Source organism: Apis dorsata, unplaced genomic scaffold, assembly GCF_000469605.1.
Source record: "Apis dorsata unplaced genomic scaffold, Apis dorsata 1.3 scaffold_59, whole genome shotgun sequence".
In the NCBI taxonomy this organism is placed as follows: Eukaryota; Metazoa; Arthropoda; class Insecta; order Hymenoptera; family Apidae; genus Apis; species Apis dorsata.
The window spans coordinates 738,904-757,354 of NW_006263359.1; the positions used below are offsets into that span (position 1 = coordinate 738,904).

The following is an 18,451-nucleotide window of genomic DNA, read 5'->3' on the forward strand; positions in this document are numbered from 1 at the left end:
CTTTAGGAACTAGGGCTCAACGATCCGGCACTTCTCGATTTAGAAAGACGATTTAGCCTCTTCGAACGCATCGCGCGAGGATATATTTTTTTGTAACTAACGAAAAATATCTCGACGGCATGGTTTTACTCGCAGAACTCGCTGTTGAACAAACTTCTCTCTAGTATCTTTCTCGCGTTCGTTCATCGAATACGATCGTACTAGACTCCGATATATAAATATTATTACATTTTTCCTCGTGGAAAAGAAAAGAAAAAAAAAAAAAAAATAAAACAAGATGTCTTTCGCTCTCGAAACAAAACGCCTCTCGAATTTTTCTTCGACGTTCACCGGGACGATCTATGTTTCTAGATGATATATATACAAAGTAAAGTGTGCTAACGATAAAATTCAGAGAGAGAGAGAGAGAGAGGGAGAGAGAGAGAGAGAGAGAGAGAGAAAGAGAGAGAGAAAGAGAATAAAAAATGAAAGAGAAAAAGTGCGAGTGCTCGATCGTTGATCGATTTATGATCGTCTATTTAATGTTTTGCGTGTCCCTTGTTCTTGGTGTCTTGTACTTGTAAATATATAACTCGGCCGATTGGAGTCCTCGACGTTCTCGGCGATGAAACATCGATGATATATGATAAAAGAAGAAAGAGAAAATTCCTCTGTGATAGCTTTAAAAATAGAATGATACGTTTCGAAAAATTCGAAACTTTCGAAAATTAAATTTATTACTCGAATTTATTATTCGTCGAAACACTTAGATTAATAATTTTTCACAAGTTAGTCGATCATCGAAATTTATTATACCGTCGAATAATAATAAATACGCCAGGACTCCTCGAGGGCGGTTCCCAAGTGGAGTGAAATCCGGAAATCCGCGTGGAGAACCGGCCTTGACAGGCGAATCTTGACCTCTTCGTGGACTCGTGCGTTTAATTAATCCCCAATTAAGGCCGTCACGGCTTCTGTAAATATATGTAAGGGTGAAACTTTGTCGGCGATACGTGTACGTAAAGCGATAAGCTGTGTGAAAAATCTTTTAGAAACTTTATGGAAACTTTCGTATGTACAGGGTGTTTCATTTATTTGCCACCACGTGTGTGAATATTTCGTTATTATTAACGCGGCAAGAGCACAAGTCGTTTCGAAAGAGAAATTATTATTTATAGTTGCAGAGACACGAGATTCTCTCTTGAATTGTCGTTAATAAGAGGAAATCTTTAATTGGGGCAAGGGGGTAAGGGTGAGGCCGGTGAAAATGAATGGAACGATTTGTGCATGCACGAATATTCTACGGATATGTATATGTAAGAAATTCTTTCGTGTCGATGCTATTACACACGTAGGATCGTTTCTATTAGCGGGTATATATGTATACTTTTTTTTAGAGGCGAATGGACGGTAGTCGTTCGATTGATGAACAGCGATCATCCATTCGTGCTCCAACCACTCTAAATTCACGGCCAAAATAATGTTTAGGGATGCTCGTATGCCTTCTACACATACACCTGAACACACACGTACACTTGTAAGATTTATACACTCTCTGGGTGCGGGGTGTCGATCGAATGGGCGCAACCCCTTCACCGTGAAAAAAAGAGATAAATAAAGAAAGATATAAGAAAAATTCATACACCTGTATGTAAATTGGCTCCAGGAAAAGATGTTTGAAAAATTTCCGATTCGTATCTATTCTCTCATTTTTCTAAATAAAATAATAATAATAATAATTAAGATTTCTTATCTTCTCAAAAGAATTAAATTAATTGATTATAAAATTTACAGATTTATCGAAGAATTACCTGTATGGAGTTTCGATCAATCGATCCCACATCCCGTGCACACATCATTAATTGTACGTTTTCTCTTTCTCTTCCTAGCAACTTCCTCGAATCTTTCATCGATCATAGTGGAAATCGTTCGAGAGCTCGGTGCAGAGATCATCAGGAGATCGTCGATCGTATCCTCGATTCTGTATCTATTGAAAGTGTCCGCCGTGTGATAAAGGCGGGCTACCTGTAATATATTATTATTATTATTATCTCGCAACGATAGGAGGCAAGAGTTGATATTTGTAGGTTAAAACAGAAAAAAGAAAAAAAAATAGGGGAACGAAGTAGAAAAGGCTGATCTCCGCCGTGTAATTTTTGTATTTTCGGGTAAGCGAGGCCGGCCGAGGATTTAATAATATATGGTAATTGTAAAACAGTACAACTTGCATCGCGTTTATTAATACGATTAGTAATAGCGATTACGAATAACACTTGTAACATAAGAGGAAAGCGGATGGAGAAATATGGTTCGTCGGCGATTTCCTGATGAACTCTCTGATTCTCAAAAGGAGAGATTTAAGAGAGATATTTTTGAAAAAAACTTTTCTCGGAAGATATTTTGCACGAAATTTCGAATACGGGTGGAAGAGAAGAAATTTTTCACGATAAGAATTCTCTGATTAAATAGAGAAGGAATAAAATTTTAAGGAATCGACACGAGTCGTTTCTTCGATCGAGAATTTCCACGTGAATTGTTGATGATAAAAGTTCGAGGTTGCTTTCTTCGAAAATATATTCTTAGAAAACACGTGATAAGACTCAAGACCATCACGATGGCGATGTACTCAGATGTAAATAGAAACTGTAAGTAATTTAAACAAAAAAAAAAAAAAACACAACCATTAAGTAACATTACGTGTCTACGATGCCTATATCTGTTTAATCTACGTAACGAGATGGAAGCAATTAATTATTGCTGATCACTATTAAACTAATAACTAAACAGCAGTTTATTCTATCTGTGTGTGTCGGTTTCGATTGGACATAGATTTTGTATCACCCTTTTCTCCGTGTATGATGTGTAGCCAGAAGGTCGATTTCGAAGAGAACGGAATAATTTTTTCTTTTAATATAGCTAAATTATATAAATTATATAATAAATAGACTTATGAATATATATGAATGAAATAAAAATTTTATGTTATCTATGATTATAACTTACTCACGTTAGTAAAATAAATTATTTTTATTCATATATCCTTAAAATGAAAATAAAATTTTACGATACATAAAATTTTTTGAAATTTTCGTAACGGTCGTAAGATGATCGATACTGGACTATTGGCTGTTGAAACGTGAAAAATCTAAGAAATCTAAGAAATCGACCTTTTTAATTGTAGATTCAATCGTGTCTTTCACAATTAAGTAGTGTTTGTAAATCGATTTGCGATAGACGAAGTCGCGTTTATTCGAAATTAGCTCGTAATTTAAAACGTAAATTAAAACTGTAAGGAGCCGACCATAACGGTATAATGTCGATACTGTCGCGTCGATACTGTTACGTCGATCCTTTACAAGGATCGAAAAGAGGAATTCGCGCAGGCTATTCGATGTACGCTTTCGATCTTGATCGCAGTCGATATATTTCGATTTATCGTGCACATGTCGTAGATATGTCTACGCACCGGGTGCTTGGAGACCAGTTTTGAAAAATTTCAGACACAAAATTGCAAAATTCAAAGGAGTATTTTTTGAAAAAAGGCATTTAAAACAATTCTCTTGATCAAAATATCAAAATAGCCAACCAGAATGAAACTTTTTATTCGTTTAAAGTAAATTCTTGCATTTTTATTGAGTGTAAAAAATTTAATAACGATTTTTTGGAATATACGAGCAAATTTTGTCTTAATACATCGATTAATTGATTAAAATTTAACGAATTTTCGAATGTGCATAATTTTTATAACTTTTCTTTGTTGGAAATTGCTTTTAAAGCAATTTATCGAATAAAAAATATTCTAATTATATATAATAATTCATAATTATGGATGTAAAACATTTAATTTATATGATTTATAGAAAATTTATTTCTTGTAATGTGTAATGCAGTTGATAACATTTAACAGAATATTAGTCTATCTTTAAAATATGACATTTGCATTAATCTAACAATTATACTTATTATAATTACAAAAATAATTAATAATGGTTCAATATTAATTATTGTACAAATACATAAATATATACAATATATAAATTCCTATAAAGCCTTTTTTCAAAAAGCTCAATCATCTTTTATTTTCTTAAAATTTTTAATCATGTTACTAAATGCTTTATCAACGAATTTTCACTCAAAATTACGCATGGAAAATCTAGTTAAATTAAAAAATTTTGATTTAATATTCGAAAATATTTCTAAAATTACCTTTCTAGAGAAAAACAATCACGAAATTGGTCTTGAGCCCTTATTTTTTCTGTTAACTAGCTGTAAAAACTTGATAAATTATGGCCGTGTCGAGGATCTTTGACGAAGAATCAAATGCGAATTGAAGGATTTATCTTTCCATTCTTCTTCTCCCTTTGGATTCTTCGTGGAAAAGAACGATCGATTGATACTTTTCGGTATATGCACATTTATCGTTGTAGAGAGTGAAACTTCACGGAAAAAAAAATAAATAAAAATCGTAGTCGATTCCAGCCTTTCTAATTCCAAATGCGTCGTGCTCGATAATTTTCGACTAAACAATCAAATACAAATGGAAAACTGCGAATCAAAAAAAGAAAAAAAATAAATCAGCACGAAAATTACACGGGTGAACAAATGTAAAGAACACGTGCATGAATATACGCAACACATACGTACACACAAAGATATTCAGAAAAAAATTAAGATTAATAAGCGAGACGATTAAACTTTCCAGATGAAATTTCTCGATTGCTCGATAATTTGCATTCACACGTCGTATAATTTCTCACGAAAACATAAGAACGATTGTGTAAATTAAGTTTGTAAGGTTATCTTCGACTGGTAGCGTAAGAAACGATCGAATGCTGCGAGAAATCGAATCCGTTTCTCTTTCGAGAAATCACCGTCGATTGATTATCGATTAGCTGATTCGATTTTAATTTTACTTCAGATGATTAATCTAATTCTTATAAAGAGAAAATAAAAAAGATAAAGAAAGTATAAAAAATTATTAAAGATATTTTGATTTCTCGTTGCATACGATTAAAAAAAAGGATTCTAGTTTGTACGCATAATAAAATAGCAACAGCAACAACCGTTTTGTATAGTGCGAGCACTGTTTTCGAATACGAAAGTTTAATCGAAATCATTTCGAAAATTCGACGTTAGCTTTCGATGATGATCGACAAAGCGAACGACGAATTCTAAGAACGAAATAAAGAGAATAAAAAAACAAGGAAAAAACTTAGAAAAAAAGAAAAAAAATACCAGAGCATTGAAGACTGGCAATCAAAACTAACGTAGGCAGATTTATTCTGGTGTCTAGCACGATCATAGCAGCGACCTTGTCAGCATGCAACTGACTCGAATACAAGAATTATTTTCGATATGTATTATGTAGATGATAGAAAACGAAGGAAGTTGATTCGTTTGTTTTATCTAAATTATTTATTCTTGAATATAATTTATTAAAAAGAAAAGAAGAAAAAAATATTGAAAAATATTGAAAAATATTGTTAAAATGTTACAATTTGATGAAGACTTGATTGATTATAAATTTGATGAAGAAAGAATTTAATGAAATTTTGATGATATAATATGATAATATATAAGATAATTTTGTTGAAACGAAAATAGTTAGAGATAGTTGATTTGGTATGCAGCGATGATGGTGCTAAACAAGAACAGATCGGCGAAGGGAACTAAATGCAATTTTATGCAACTCTCCTTCAAAGAAAAAAATAAAAAGAAATAGATCGTACAGTTTTGCGAGTAAAATGCGCGTCTAATGTAACGCTAGTGAGTAGATAGGTAGGTACCTGCATTTCATGAAATTTAACATGCTTGAATAGCTCCTCAATAAATCGTTATACATGTTTTGATAAATCGTTGTTATTTTATTTTATTATAAACCTTTGAACAAAATTAACCACATTTATGAAAGAATATCAACACAATTAATTTGAAAAGCATTAAATTAAAAAATATAACGTTTCTTTCTTTTTTTAAAAAAAAAATATATTTATATTGAATATTTATTTGAATATTAGTAATGATCTGCAATATTAATTAATAATCAATATTAAAATAGATTTAATTTCCTTTCTTTAAAATCTAGTTGAAATATCTAATTAATGTCACTTTAAAAGACTTACTTTGACTTTATTGCATTTATTTATCAATAACATAAATTATTTTTACTATTCATCATACAAAACTCCATATCTTCTTATAAATATATTACATAAATATTATATAAATTAAATATATTTTATAAATATATTATTTTAAACATTATACATTATATATTATTTATACATTATTTATACAAATATTTACATATTATTTTAAATATTATTTTATTAAAATATAATTAAAATATTATTTTAAATTAAGAAAAAAAATTAAATACTACTTATTGTTTTCATTATCATATCAATTAATTTTTTAATCATACATATAAATTTTTATATGTATTAATTCATGAGACTTATTCATTACTGGCTATAATTTATCCCATTCTCATTTTTCTATTAAAACATATATATATATATATATATGTAATAAAAAAAATTCATTAAAAGAATATTTATTAGAAAAAAAAATCAAAAATAAAAAATCCATGAATCATCAAGTTTAAGACTTATATCGAAATCAAAGTTCATTTTCCTTGGACCTTGCACCAGTCATCCAAGAATTTTTTCTTGATGAAGAACATCTCGAAAGCAAGCAATCAAAGATTTTGCAAGTGACGAGTAATCGTTATTGGCAGTTCAAATAAATGGCAGTCACTTTATGGAGAAATTACAGCCAGGGAGATTCTAATCAGTCTGTCGGATGCCATAAGTTACACTGTTAAGGAATTACGGATCATAGCCGAAATAATAAGTTCTAATGAAAATGCTGATTAATGATAAAGGGAAGCGAATCTTAGATTACACGTGGGTAGTCTTTTGATCTTTTTCTTTTTGTAATTGATATTACAAATTGAACATCAACATAGTTTCTTTTCAATCTTCGAATTTGTACATTGTCTGATCTTGTTGATTGAAAATGATTAAGAGAAGAAGAGAGTAAACTCAACTTAACAAGATCTTTGAACTAATAGTTTAAAATAAATTTCCATATACGTAATCCTCGACATACTTAATACCTGAAATTAAAAATCATTTAATATTTTTAATATTTACATTACTTTTTTACATACAAGAAAAAATTTCAAATCATTTTTTTTTAATTAGGCATATTTAAATTATAAATAATAAAATAAATAATAAAAACAAAAAAATGAAATATCAATTTTAATTAATTAAATAATTGAAGTAGTTATACTATCTAGATTATTCTATATCTGTACAATAAATATAAAATATATTTATTCTTTTTAAGTACAAAAATGTTATTATACTGATTATAAAAATATAAAAATAATTCATGTTCAGTATGAAATAGTTTAAAAAAAAAATACCTGTTACTTGGATTTCAGAGAATTTTGAATGATTCTTTGCAATTGAATTTTCAAGATGATATTATTCAAAATAATTTAATACATAATACAGGTGTACAAAAATTATTTCCATTCCACATCAAATATTCAAAGACTTTAACCAACTCCAACTCCCACCTAGAACAAAAAATAATTCAAGCTTAAAATTCAATCCCATTGATTCAAACTTAAAATTTCAATTCTTTGATCACGTTTCCCTCATTCTAACGATTCTCTTCTTTTTAAAAAGAGTACTGTTTCGAAATTCGACGTGCCATGAACGAAACCGGAAGCCAGGTTCGCACACAATACTGGTTGGCCCTATGGTACCAGTTCGAAATGAACGTGGCCCGCGTACCGACGACAACATCGACAATCACGATGATGTAAGCAATGTTTACAGGCGGCATACGATAAGAAACTATGCTCACGACGCGCGAAAAGGTGAGTCCCGAACTCGCCTTTTTCTTCAGTCTTCTTCTGCCTCTCTTTCGATTACGTGCTCGCCGGTTTTTAAGCCTCGAGCAACCATCAGATTACGTGTAACACAGCTTTAATCTCACACTTTCATCGAAACCTACTCGCCCGTTGCTAACTATAGAAACGAATATCGTATGGAAAATATTATCGACTGCTTGTTAAGTGCGCCAACGCGATAACGAGCGGCTAGTTAGTCGTTTTATTCCTTCCAGTCAAGGAGACTGATGAGCGGCAGTTGATTGTAATACCTCCAAAATATGGCGAAAATTATGAGAATAACGAATATAATAGTGAATACAGTAATAGATATTGTGATATAATCAAAATGGTGAGAATGATAAATAAATAATCGAACATAATATTTTTAAACGTTTGTGATAAAAAAGTACATAATATTCAAATGATAAAAATGCAACACGAACGGAATGATGTCAGCGATTCGTGGCTCGAGTGAAATTCAGTCTCTTCAGTACGAAGACGAGATTCATTATGTCACAGTGTCGCATGAAAATTTCATCGATTCATCATGATATTCGTTCACATCGTTTCGATAATAGCGAAAAGTGGCTCGAAAAATAGGTAAAGAGATACATTTTTTTGTTTCGACCGGTCTATTTTAATCTTTCGTGGAAAGATGACTCGGTTTGTTTATTAATTGTTCAGATTATTCCTCGTCCATCCTTAGCTTTGACGACATTGGTTTTCACGCGACCTATCAGTCCATTGACAAAACAAGTTTCCGCGGGACTCGTGTGCTGACGCAAGTCACTGTTTACGATCAACACGTGCTACACAAGAATGAAGTGCACGGAGTTTGCTAGTTATGTGTCGAGTGCCTCGCGATCCTCGCGTTCGTTCTTGCATACTTTGGCATTTCAAGAGCGCGAAATTCTTCGTTTAATTATCGAATACCTTTAAGAATTTCGTATTCGTCGATTTAATCGTCGGTGGTTAAATTCCTGAAGAGCGATTCGACGTGACTTATTGAAAATAAAAATTGAAAATTCCTCGTGTATTTAAAATTTTCACTTTCAAAGTGTGTTATCGTTTTAAAATTCTACAAGTGTGTTACCGTTTTAAAATTCTGAAAGAAGGAATTCCATCTTCATCGATTAATCGCAAGATAAATTCCCAAAAGAGCAACTCGACGTGTTTTGTTAATTAGAAATTAAAATCCATCGATTTATATTCCAGAATATATTAAGTTTAAAATTCAAAAAAGAAAGAAGGAAAGAAAATCGAGCATGAAGGTGGAGAACGTTACGGTTGACGAAGAGGAACGGTACCGGAAAGGCAAATCACGATGGACACGATGGATCATTGTTTTCTCGAGGCTCGATAAACTGCGCGCACTATCGTGAAGCGGCAGTGAAACGCTGACGACAGTGATGTAACGGTGGAAAATAAAGCGGTGACTCGCGTGGATATTGGTACCGTGTGCTGGCGCACGCGTAAACACGTGCGAGCGGACCCCGGTTACTTTCCTCGAAATTCGATGGCAGTTTTTGAAACACGCCGAACCGGTGATCAAGTCTTTCTCTCTCGCGATCGAGCCACGTCGATTTTTAATCCTTTCGTTGCGAAACGCGTATATAAACGTCGAGCAATCGTTCGGTATAGCTGTACGTATAACATGAAATTATTTTTCTTTTCGTTTGAATTACATGGTAATTAACCCTCGGTTGATTTGTAATTGGATCGTTCGAGAAGAGAGCTCTGAATGAAAAAGAAAAATCCATCTTGGAAATAGAATTATATTAAAAATTCGATTATCGATATTCTATATTTTATATTTTTGTAATTGTTTATGATTTCTTTTATTTTATATATGCAACTTTTGAATGATATGATTCTATAATTTTCTTCAAATATGTATAATTTAATAAAGTAATGATAAATGTAGGAGGCGGCTAGAAATGACTTAGTCATCGCCGTCTATGGTCCGCCATCCGAGGTTTAAATATATGAAATACTCGAATCTTCATGCGCATATTTTCTTAGTAATAAACAGAATTGTATTCACTTGCAACATCAAAGAGCTCCAATTTCGAGAAGATCGTAATACAAAATTTTATAGTCAAATCAATCCTCTTTTTTTCTATTTCTATATTAATATCGTTAATTTTCTTTGTATTATCAAAAATCTAAGTGATCGTGAAATTATCTTCTATTCTTGTGAACTTATCGTTAAAAACTTTATAGCAAAGTGGAACGATTGAAACGATCGAAATGGCTCGGATCGCAACGTCGACGATCCGTCGAGACGATATTAAAAAAAATTCTTACGGAGCACGTCAGATTCTATTTTCGACTTGGCCAACCTCTTGACACTCATTAGCGCTTCCATATTCCCGCATCGAGAGGTCAAAACCGAAGTCTTATCGCTCAATTGCTACCGATCTGTTCTGCGCGCGAATTTCAAAAAAAGCGAGCGAGAAAACGGAAGAAAAGAAGAAAATCGAAAAAAACAAAAGTTAAACGGTGACCAATTCGATTCGAAACGAATTTCTTCGTTTCTGGAATCTCGTTAATCTTCCTGAAGAGAGGAATCATCGATCTTGAATAGAAGAATCATTGACTTCATCGAATGCTTTCTTCGGATATTTGAATGATTTCGATTTAATTAATTTCATCCAGGAAGATGTTGCGCGATGAAACTTTATATTTCCACGAGCTGCACAGTTGACACAGTAATCCATATTATCGGAACATTACTGTCAGCTCATCCATTTCTCTCAATTACTAAGGCTTCTTCGATTTCTTGCGGTCATTTCACCGTACTGTTACTTGCTAGTCTTTTCTCGTTTCTTTACTTCATCTACGAGATCAAGACCTTTCACATTCTATTGATCTGGATATCAGTATGATGAGAAAATGAGGAAAATTTAAAGGAACCTATAAAAGAAAATGAGAAATGAAGAAATAAGTGTGCAAGAGGAAAATTGTATGATATATTCATTGATTACCTTTTTCGTCAGATCAGATATAAAACTTACGAGAAGGTGATCTTGTCGAGATTCAGGAGATAGTTAACAAAGGCGATTGGACTATTCATGGAGCGGTTGGCTCGAATACCAACGCGATAATAAACCTGCAACTTTCTCGAAACAACGATGAAGAAAAAAAGAAATGATTGTGCGAAGAAAATTTGGAAGCGTTGTGTTGAAGTGTTATGAATTAGTGTAAGGATTGATTCTTTCGCTGTTTGAAAGATCGAACCATGGGCAATGGATCTTCTTGCTGTCCGCATCGTAAGAAGGTGAGTAATTTTCATTGTTCATTTTTTAAACTTTTAACTGAAAAAGAAAATTAATTTTGAATTGTTAATCTCTTAGATTTAATATTCTTCTTATGCATTTATTATAAATTAAATTATATGCTTCTACAATTTTTATATTTATAAATATTTCTATCACTTCTATGTCTGTATTTACAGCTTTTATTCTGTGTAAATACGTGAAAATGTTGATAAATGAATGGAGAATAATAAGTAGCTTTCTATATTATGTAAAAAAGAAATAGTTGTTGAAGGATATATGAGCAAAATATTAAATTTATATGTAGATTTTGAATATTTAGTGATATGAGATGATAAAAAGACAGCAGATATTGTAAGTTTGGTGCATGATCATCCTGCAAGATGGCAGCACGCTTCAATTATGATAATATCAAAGACACTAATTTGAATGATGAAAGCACCGATTATTTGTTGAATTTCACTTTGGAATATTTTTAAATTTAAAATTCTGCATCTGAAACACAAAATTTTAATAGAAAAAATTATTTTAAGTATATTACTATTTATTTGCAATTAAAAATATAAAACTTCATGTATATCATAAATTGAAATATTCACATTCTATATAAACAGCTAAAATAATTCCGTTCAATCCTTAAATTAATCGAGTCACATAAATTTTCAATACTATAGAAACATGATAGTTAATTATAATATTTAAATTGCAAATAAGATTCGTGAAACATGAAATACTTTTCTTTCATCCCCAATACAATATTTTCTAAAATATAAATCCATTTAAGAATATCTACATGCTTCAATTTTACCCACAACAATTTTAACACAGTAACGAAATATTCATTTATTCACACTTTAAAAAAAAAATCCTAATTCTATACAAGTATACAATCAATGATTACGATTTGATACGTATCGATCCTTTCTCCTTTCGATTTTAATAACACCGAATCAACAAAGGAATCTCCTTCAGTGCAGAACCTGTTGCCAATCAATTGCACAAGCAACACTGAGCGGCATCGTTAGATCCTAACGAGTCGTTGCGAAAAAAAAACGAACTGCTGCGAAGCGACGATATCCACGGGAAAAACAAGTGGACGGGGGTGAAAGGGGGATGCCCGTCAGCTGATAGATATCGGACAGATTCGCAATTGTGCAATTGTGCCACGCGGAACGGGCACGCGGCCTTCGAGTCGAGAATAACTCGAGTCCGAGTTATTTTCTGAAACCAATCTTGCCGCTGATATACGACTGAAAAAACCGATTACGATCGACCGAACAGTCTACTTCCATTGCTTTTACGATTGTCTTCTTTTTTGGATCAATACGCACAACATACATGTATTAGATATTATTTTTAGATGGATTAAAACGCGTTCGTTACCGCTATTTAAAAAGAAACACTTTGATTACGTTAATTATAAAAAAAATAAATGTAGTTAGTTAATTCTTGTATTATATAACTAAAATTAATAAACAAAAGATGTGACAACGAACGGGTTAAGTTGATGAATTTATGGTTGATATTTTCAAGAAGTGAATGAATTAAAATATAGAGAAAAAAGTTGAAATATGAAAGAAGAAATATGAGGATAAAAAGATTTAATCCTTCATATGTCAATAACAAAAATTTTCCACATTGTTGAATTCTTAGATTTTAGTAACTTTTTTATATTCTTAGCTTGGAATATGATAAATAATCCAATTAGATTTGAAAATCTTTTAAAGAGAAAATAATAAACTTTTAATTTTATGTTAGAAAGTATCAAATTATTATTATTAAGGGATTAATCTTTGATATTTAGATTCATTGAAAAGATTTGCATAATATTTAATAAACTACATATTTCAACTTTCTTATCATAAAAAATAATATAAATTATAAAAAAAAAGAAAGTTATAATTTTAGTATACCTATCTCTTTTTTTACGACGTTAATCATAATTTGTTCATCAATATCGAGTCTCTTCTCTGAATCAGTTACAAATTGCATGCTGTGATCGACCATTTCTTTCCCAAAGGAATACCCCTCAATTAATCGAAAATTATATAGTTTTTTCGATAATTTAATAGACAGATCATTTATAGATTCTACGATCTGTAAGATCAAAAGTAACTTCATTCAATCTGAAAAATAGATATTTATTACTATGTATTAATAATATTTAAGTTCTTCAATTGGTATTAATCGAATCTATAAATTACGATCTTATCAATAAAATTGTTAATTATGAATTTATCTATCGTAAAGCAACAATTCAAAATTATTATAGAAAAAAATATAATAAAAAAAAATATATAAAAAATTAAATTAATGAACAATTTAAAAGATCGTAATTAATTAACAGTCGAATATTATTTCTCGACTTAATTCAGTTTTAATGATCAAAATACTTTTTCTTATATTCACCAAATTTGGACATCATTATAGAAATACATTCTTCAGAATCATACGTATAATTAATCAGCATAATTAAAATGAAATTTCGTTCAAACTGTCTCGAGGTCACTTACTTATTTACACGAAACGAGTAAATAGATTTTGTATATTTTACTTTTATGGAGAAGCTGAAATTAAAGCTTTAAATAACAGCACTAAATTCTACGAGACTAATTTACTAACTAGTAATTATCCGTATCAAAATACCTAATAATTTCTCAAGTGTTACGAGTTATTAAGATATCGAATTCTTTTCCACAAGGATACAAATTTCATTTCGAAACGATGCCATAGCTTGAAGAAATTATAGTCAATCGATATTTTACTAATTTATCGCCATCGATATATTAAAGATTCGCGTCAACTATCAAGACCAATCATTTTACCTCGTAATTAAAGGTACTGTTCCACTATATCGAAACCTGAGAGCACATCGTAAATTTTCTTTCAAATCTTCGCAAAAACTTTCCATCCCTTATAGCTGATGTTTTTATGACTTGCAAAGAATCGTAAATCATTCCAACTCACATTCTTGGTGCAGCTACTTTCGAACGAAATACATCTTTCTTTTTTTTTTATTTGTCCTTCATTTTATTATACACCTAAATAAAAAAAAGAAAAAAATTAAAAAAAAAATTGCATAAGAATGTTTAGAAATAATAAATTAATTTTATGTATGGAAAAATATAATCCTGATCATGTGTATAATCGAGTGTATAACTCGCATCATTCATTATATAATTTATAATTATAAAAACAATACAATTATGAATTATATAATTCATCCTCATACCATATGTAGAAATTATTAAGAAAATTAAGATTCATTATTAAAAAAAAAAATTGCATTCTGCAGTGATATAAATATTCTATCATTATTATATTATTAAACTAAATTTCATAGAAGATTGATCTATTGTTCTATAACATCCTATAGATCACTAAAACGATTTCAAGTAAGCTCGTTAACAAATCAAGACGAATAAAATACGCAATATGAATAAAAGAAAAGTGAAGAATTATAGAAGATACGTGTAATGAAAATATCTGATATGGTTTGCAAAAACAACGATTATTTTGGTACGTTTATCAGTCGTGTAACGTGAGATCGGATGAAAAGGACCGACGCGAAAAATGATGGCAATCGTTGTAACGGGCGTAACCCAATTAAGGATGACATGGGTAATTGCGATGTATCAGGTGTTGCAGAAAAGCTGCAAGTACTTTGTCACGGTCTGTTATCTGCTGTCATGAGTGAAAACTTTCTCGTGGATCCTTTGTTAGGCTTCGCAGGTCGATGAACTGACGTCCAGTTTGATCTCGCAACCACGATTTCTTACAATTTATAGGCTTAATTGAAGGTTTCGTGACGAAAAGGGACAACGTTATTTCTGACCGACTTTTTACACATAAAAAATCCTTAAGAGGAAGAATGCCTGTTGGTACTTTTATAAAATAAAAACAAGAAGAAAAGAAACTTGAAAAAAGTGATGCACGATAAAGTGAAGAATGAAATTTTTGCGGTCTGAAAAGTATTCACGAGTCGAGGCTGTTAGACGGCAGTGACGTATTTTATGATGCAAAAAGTTATTATTCTGTATGCATTTCATTAGCATTGATTTTAAAACATATTTTTTTTTTTTGCAGTTTTTTTTAACTAGAACTTTGAAATTATAAATTTATTAATTCACTTATTTAAATGCCATTATATTTTAACGAAATCGTTATAACTAATAAAAAAAATTTCAATTACTAAGAGAAATACGATATTAATATTTAAATTGTAATATATAATAAATGTATAAGTGAATTAATAATAATAATTTTTTAATAAAAATAATAATTAAACAAATGAGCAAAGAAATATTATAATAAAAATCGTGAAGAATATGCTATTAGTGGATTGATATCTATCTACTTATAACGCAAAACACATAATTTTTACCTTTTTTTAAGAGAAAACAATTATAATTCTATTAACTTGAAAAGAGCATTTAATACTTCGCTCGAGTATTAATCGTCAATTAATGTTGTCTATCCAGATGTCTATCCTTAGGAGACTCGATTTTCCAACGAAGGCATTGAATAAATATCAAACATAAATAGGCAATTGTTTTTCTAATCGCGATTTTTCGACCCTGAAAGATACAATCGCGTAAACATAGTAATTATTATGTGCAATACGCATTATCGATATGAGAATAAAAGTGATCACCTCGAACAAGTAAAATGATAGGTATGAAGTAAGGTCAATTGACTTCGGTACAAGTCAACTGAAAGATCGTTTTCTCACAACGTCATAAAAACGGAAAATCCATTTCGTTCGCCTTCACCTTTTGACACGAGGCATTCATGTTCCTTCAACTTACTGCGTTAAATAAAAAATGATGATCGAAATATCTTCTCTTCGCTTATCATGCTTCGAGCAACTTGCAATATCCGTCATCATCGCCGATGAATCGTAAGATCTGGAATTTTAATATTCATTTTATTTTCAAGAAAAAAAAATCATTATAAATTTATCTATTATAAATTATAGATTTACCTGTGATAAACCAATGAATTTATAGATCGAGTGAATTTTTGCTGAATTAAAAGGATATCTTTGAGAGAAAAATAAGGATCCGTGAAACGTGAAACTCTTTTCATTGAAGAAAGGACAGAAAGATTATTAGTGGATATATGAATATCTTTTGATTAATTTAACATTTCGAGTAGATTAATCAAGTCAGTTAATGATTAGGCACTTTCTCTTAAATGGAATACCTTGAAGTTGGTAGAAACACCAACGAGATGTAATTATCGTATTACGAGATTGGAAAAAAATGTCTACAGACGTAGACTGATTGCCAATTTGTGTAACTTATCACGTTCAGTCGATTAATCAAACGTACCATTAGAAAATAATAATTTTCTATTAAAATTGTTCGTACATTTATTATATCGTAACTGGTATTTGACATTTTTTGCAATATATATTTTTCAAGATTCTTCCTTTCTGAATCAGGCAAATGTACATTTATTAATTTTTAAAAGATCCGTTATACCTTGATTAAAGTTAATTATATATCATTATTATAGATTATACCTGTTTATTACATTGATATATAATTTCTAAGTTACTATGTTAATTTCTGCATAATGATTTTTTTATGATTTTCACTCTTTTTATTATTAATAGCCTATCTTCCTTTTGGAGAAAAGTAGTAGAAAAATTCTAAGAAATTAAACAAATTACCAATCTATATTAAATATTATTAAAATTATAAATATTCTTAACTTCATAATTTTTATCCAGATATACCATAATATCTATTGTCATAAAAATTATTTTCATCAATTAAAAATTCAAAGAGGAGAAAGACTTCTTAAATCCATCCTCAAAGACCAATTTTTAGTTATATTCGAGTTAAAATTATATTTCTTATCTAGCTTCGTAAAAATATAAATAACCTTATCAAGATTCAATTTCCAAATCGATGCAAACAACTGTACAAATAAAACGACGTTTCGTCGATAAAACTTTTCGATTTGCACCCATATCATCGACGTATCCACGTTCGACGAAACAAGAATTAATCTGCAATTAATCTCAGATTCACGCTAAGATTCGGAGAAATGTTAAGCCACCGTTATCCAGTCCCAAAGATGCATTAAGTCTATCACCGATCCGATCTCGAACGAGATAAACGCGTGATTTACAACGCCCGAGTTTGGTCAGATAACGCGTGCACGAGTACAACAATACACAGATACAGATTATACATAGAGAGAAAGAGAAAGAGTTGCAAGGTAGATCCAAGTGTCACTGTCGAGATCTCGCGCCTCGATCGCGATCCAGACAGTTGGATCGTGATTAACGAGACTAGGCGTGCTTAAATCGCGATAACTTAGTCGATCGTGATCTCACCAGTCAATACAACGTTCGATACGTGTCCTACGTGGACCACGATACGCTACTACATCTCCCAAACAGAAGTCAGTCTGGCAAATCGCGGCTGAATGCTAATTGCAATCGAGCAGGCTCGTTGTCACAGTCGATTGATTTATCTTGCATCTTCATGAAATTATTCCATACAATATTATCATAATAAAAACGTATCTTCTATAGAACGAAGCAATTTCATAGATGAAACGATGGAATAACTGTACATTGACTTTTTTTTTTTTTTTCCTTCCATTTATCAAATGACACACCATTAATCATAATCTATTCATAAGTTATTAGTACGAAAATTGACAAGCGTTAAGCATTGATTAACGTGAAGTTATCGTGGACGAGCAATAGATGATTAGATACCAAGCTGCCGTAGCGACATCAATTTACATTTATATTGCATTGCCTTGTACGATTCTTTATTGCTTCTGCACGAACAATGTGCGTGTATGTCTTTGATTCAGCCTCATCGCTGTTTAATCATGGACGTTTGATCATTCCGTGTTCGTTTCTTTTCCGTTTCTAACCGACGATCTGGGAAAAGCATCGACAGGAAAGACTAATTTATAGTCATTGGAAGGTATATTCTTCGATCGACATTTTCTTTCTAATAAGCCAACGTGAAGGCAAGAGAAGGCGGTTTAGGTCAAGGCGTTCATCGAGCAACATTGTTCTTCGTGGCGAAAGTACGCATACGATTATCGTCTATTTATCCCGATGCTCATTTAGAATGATGCATACGCGCGCATACGCTTTACTACCAAGCTGACGATCGTTTGGAATCGTTGGAATCCATTGGAATTCTAAGAACCGATACGCTCTGAGAGTCTAAGAGCGGAGCTCGATAAAATTCTTTTTATTTCGGCATTAAAACGAGTCATTTTTTTTTTTTTTTTTTTTTTTTTT

General features: G+C 31.1%; 1 protein-coding gene and 1 long non-coding RNA gene across 4 annotated transcripts in view; one reads left to right on the plus strand and one right to left on the minus strand.

The window, feature by feature from the left end:
• The window catches only part of LOC102673009 (serine/threonine-protein kinase NLK), an 82,059-nt gene extending 79,403 nt beyond the window's left edge, over positions 1–2,656 (plus strand). Inside the window, 2 exon segments of the mRNA XM_031515260.1 lie at positions 1,774–1,847; positions 1,850–2,656. Coding sequence (XP_031371120.1) covers positions 1,774–1,847; positions 1,850–2,010 — 235 coding nt within the window. The 3' untranslated portion in view covers positions 2,011–2,656.
• Positions 2,657–8,301: 5,645 nt separating this feature from the next.
• Positions 8,302–14,230, minus strand: LOC102672562. 3 transcript variants are annotated; one of them, XR_420884.2, is made up of 3 exons: positions 13,995–14,230; positions 13,083–13,295; positions 8,302–11,208 (listed from the first exon to the last, which is right to left on the minus strand). It is a non-coding gene; the product is annotated as an uncharacterized LOC102672562 (long non-coding RNA). The 3 variants fall into 3 exon arrangements; XR_004151890.1 differs by having other exon boundaries at positions 13,579–14,230; XR_004151891.1 differs by having other exon boundaries at positions 13,563–14,230.
• Between the last annotated feature and the right edge of the window lie 4,221 nt (positions 14,231–18,451).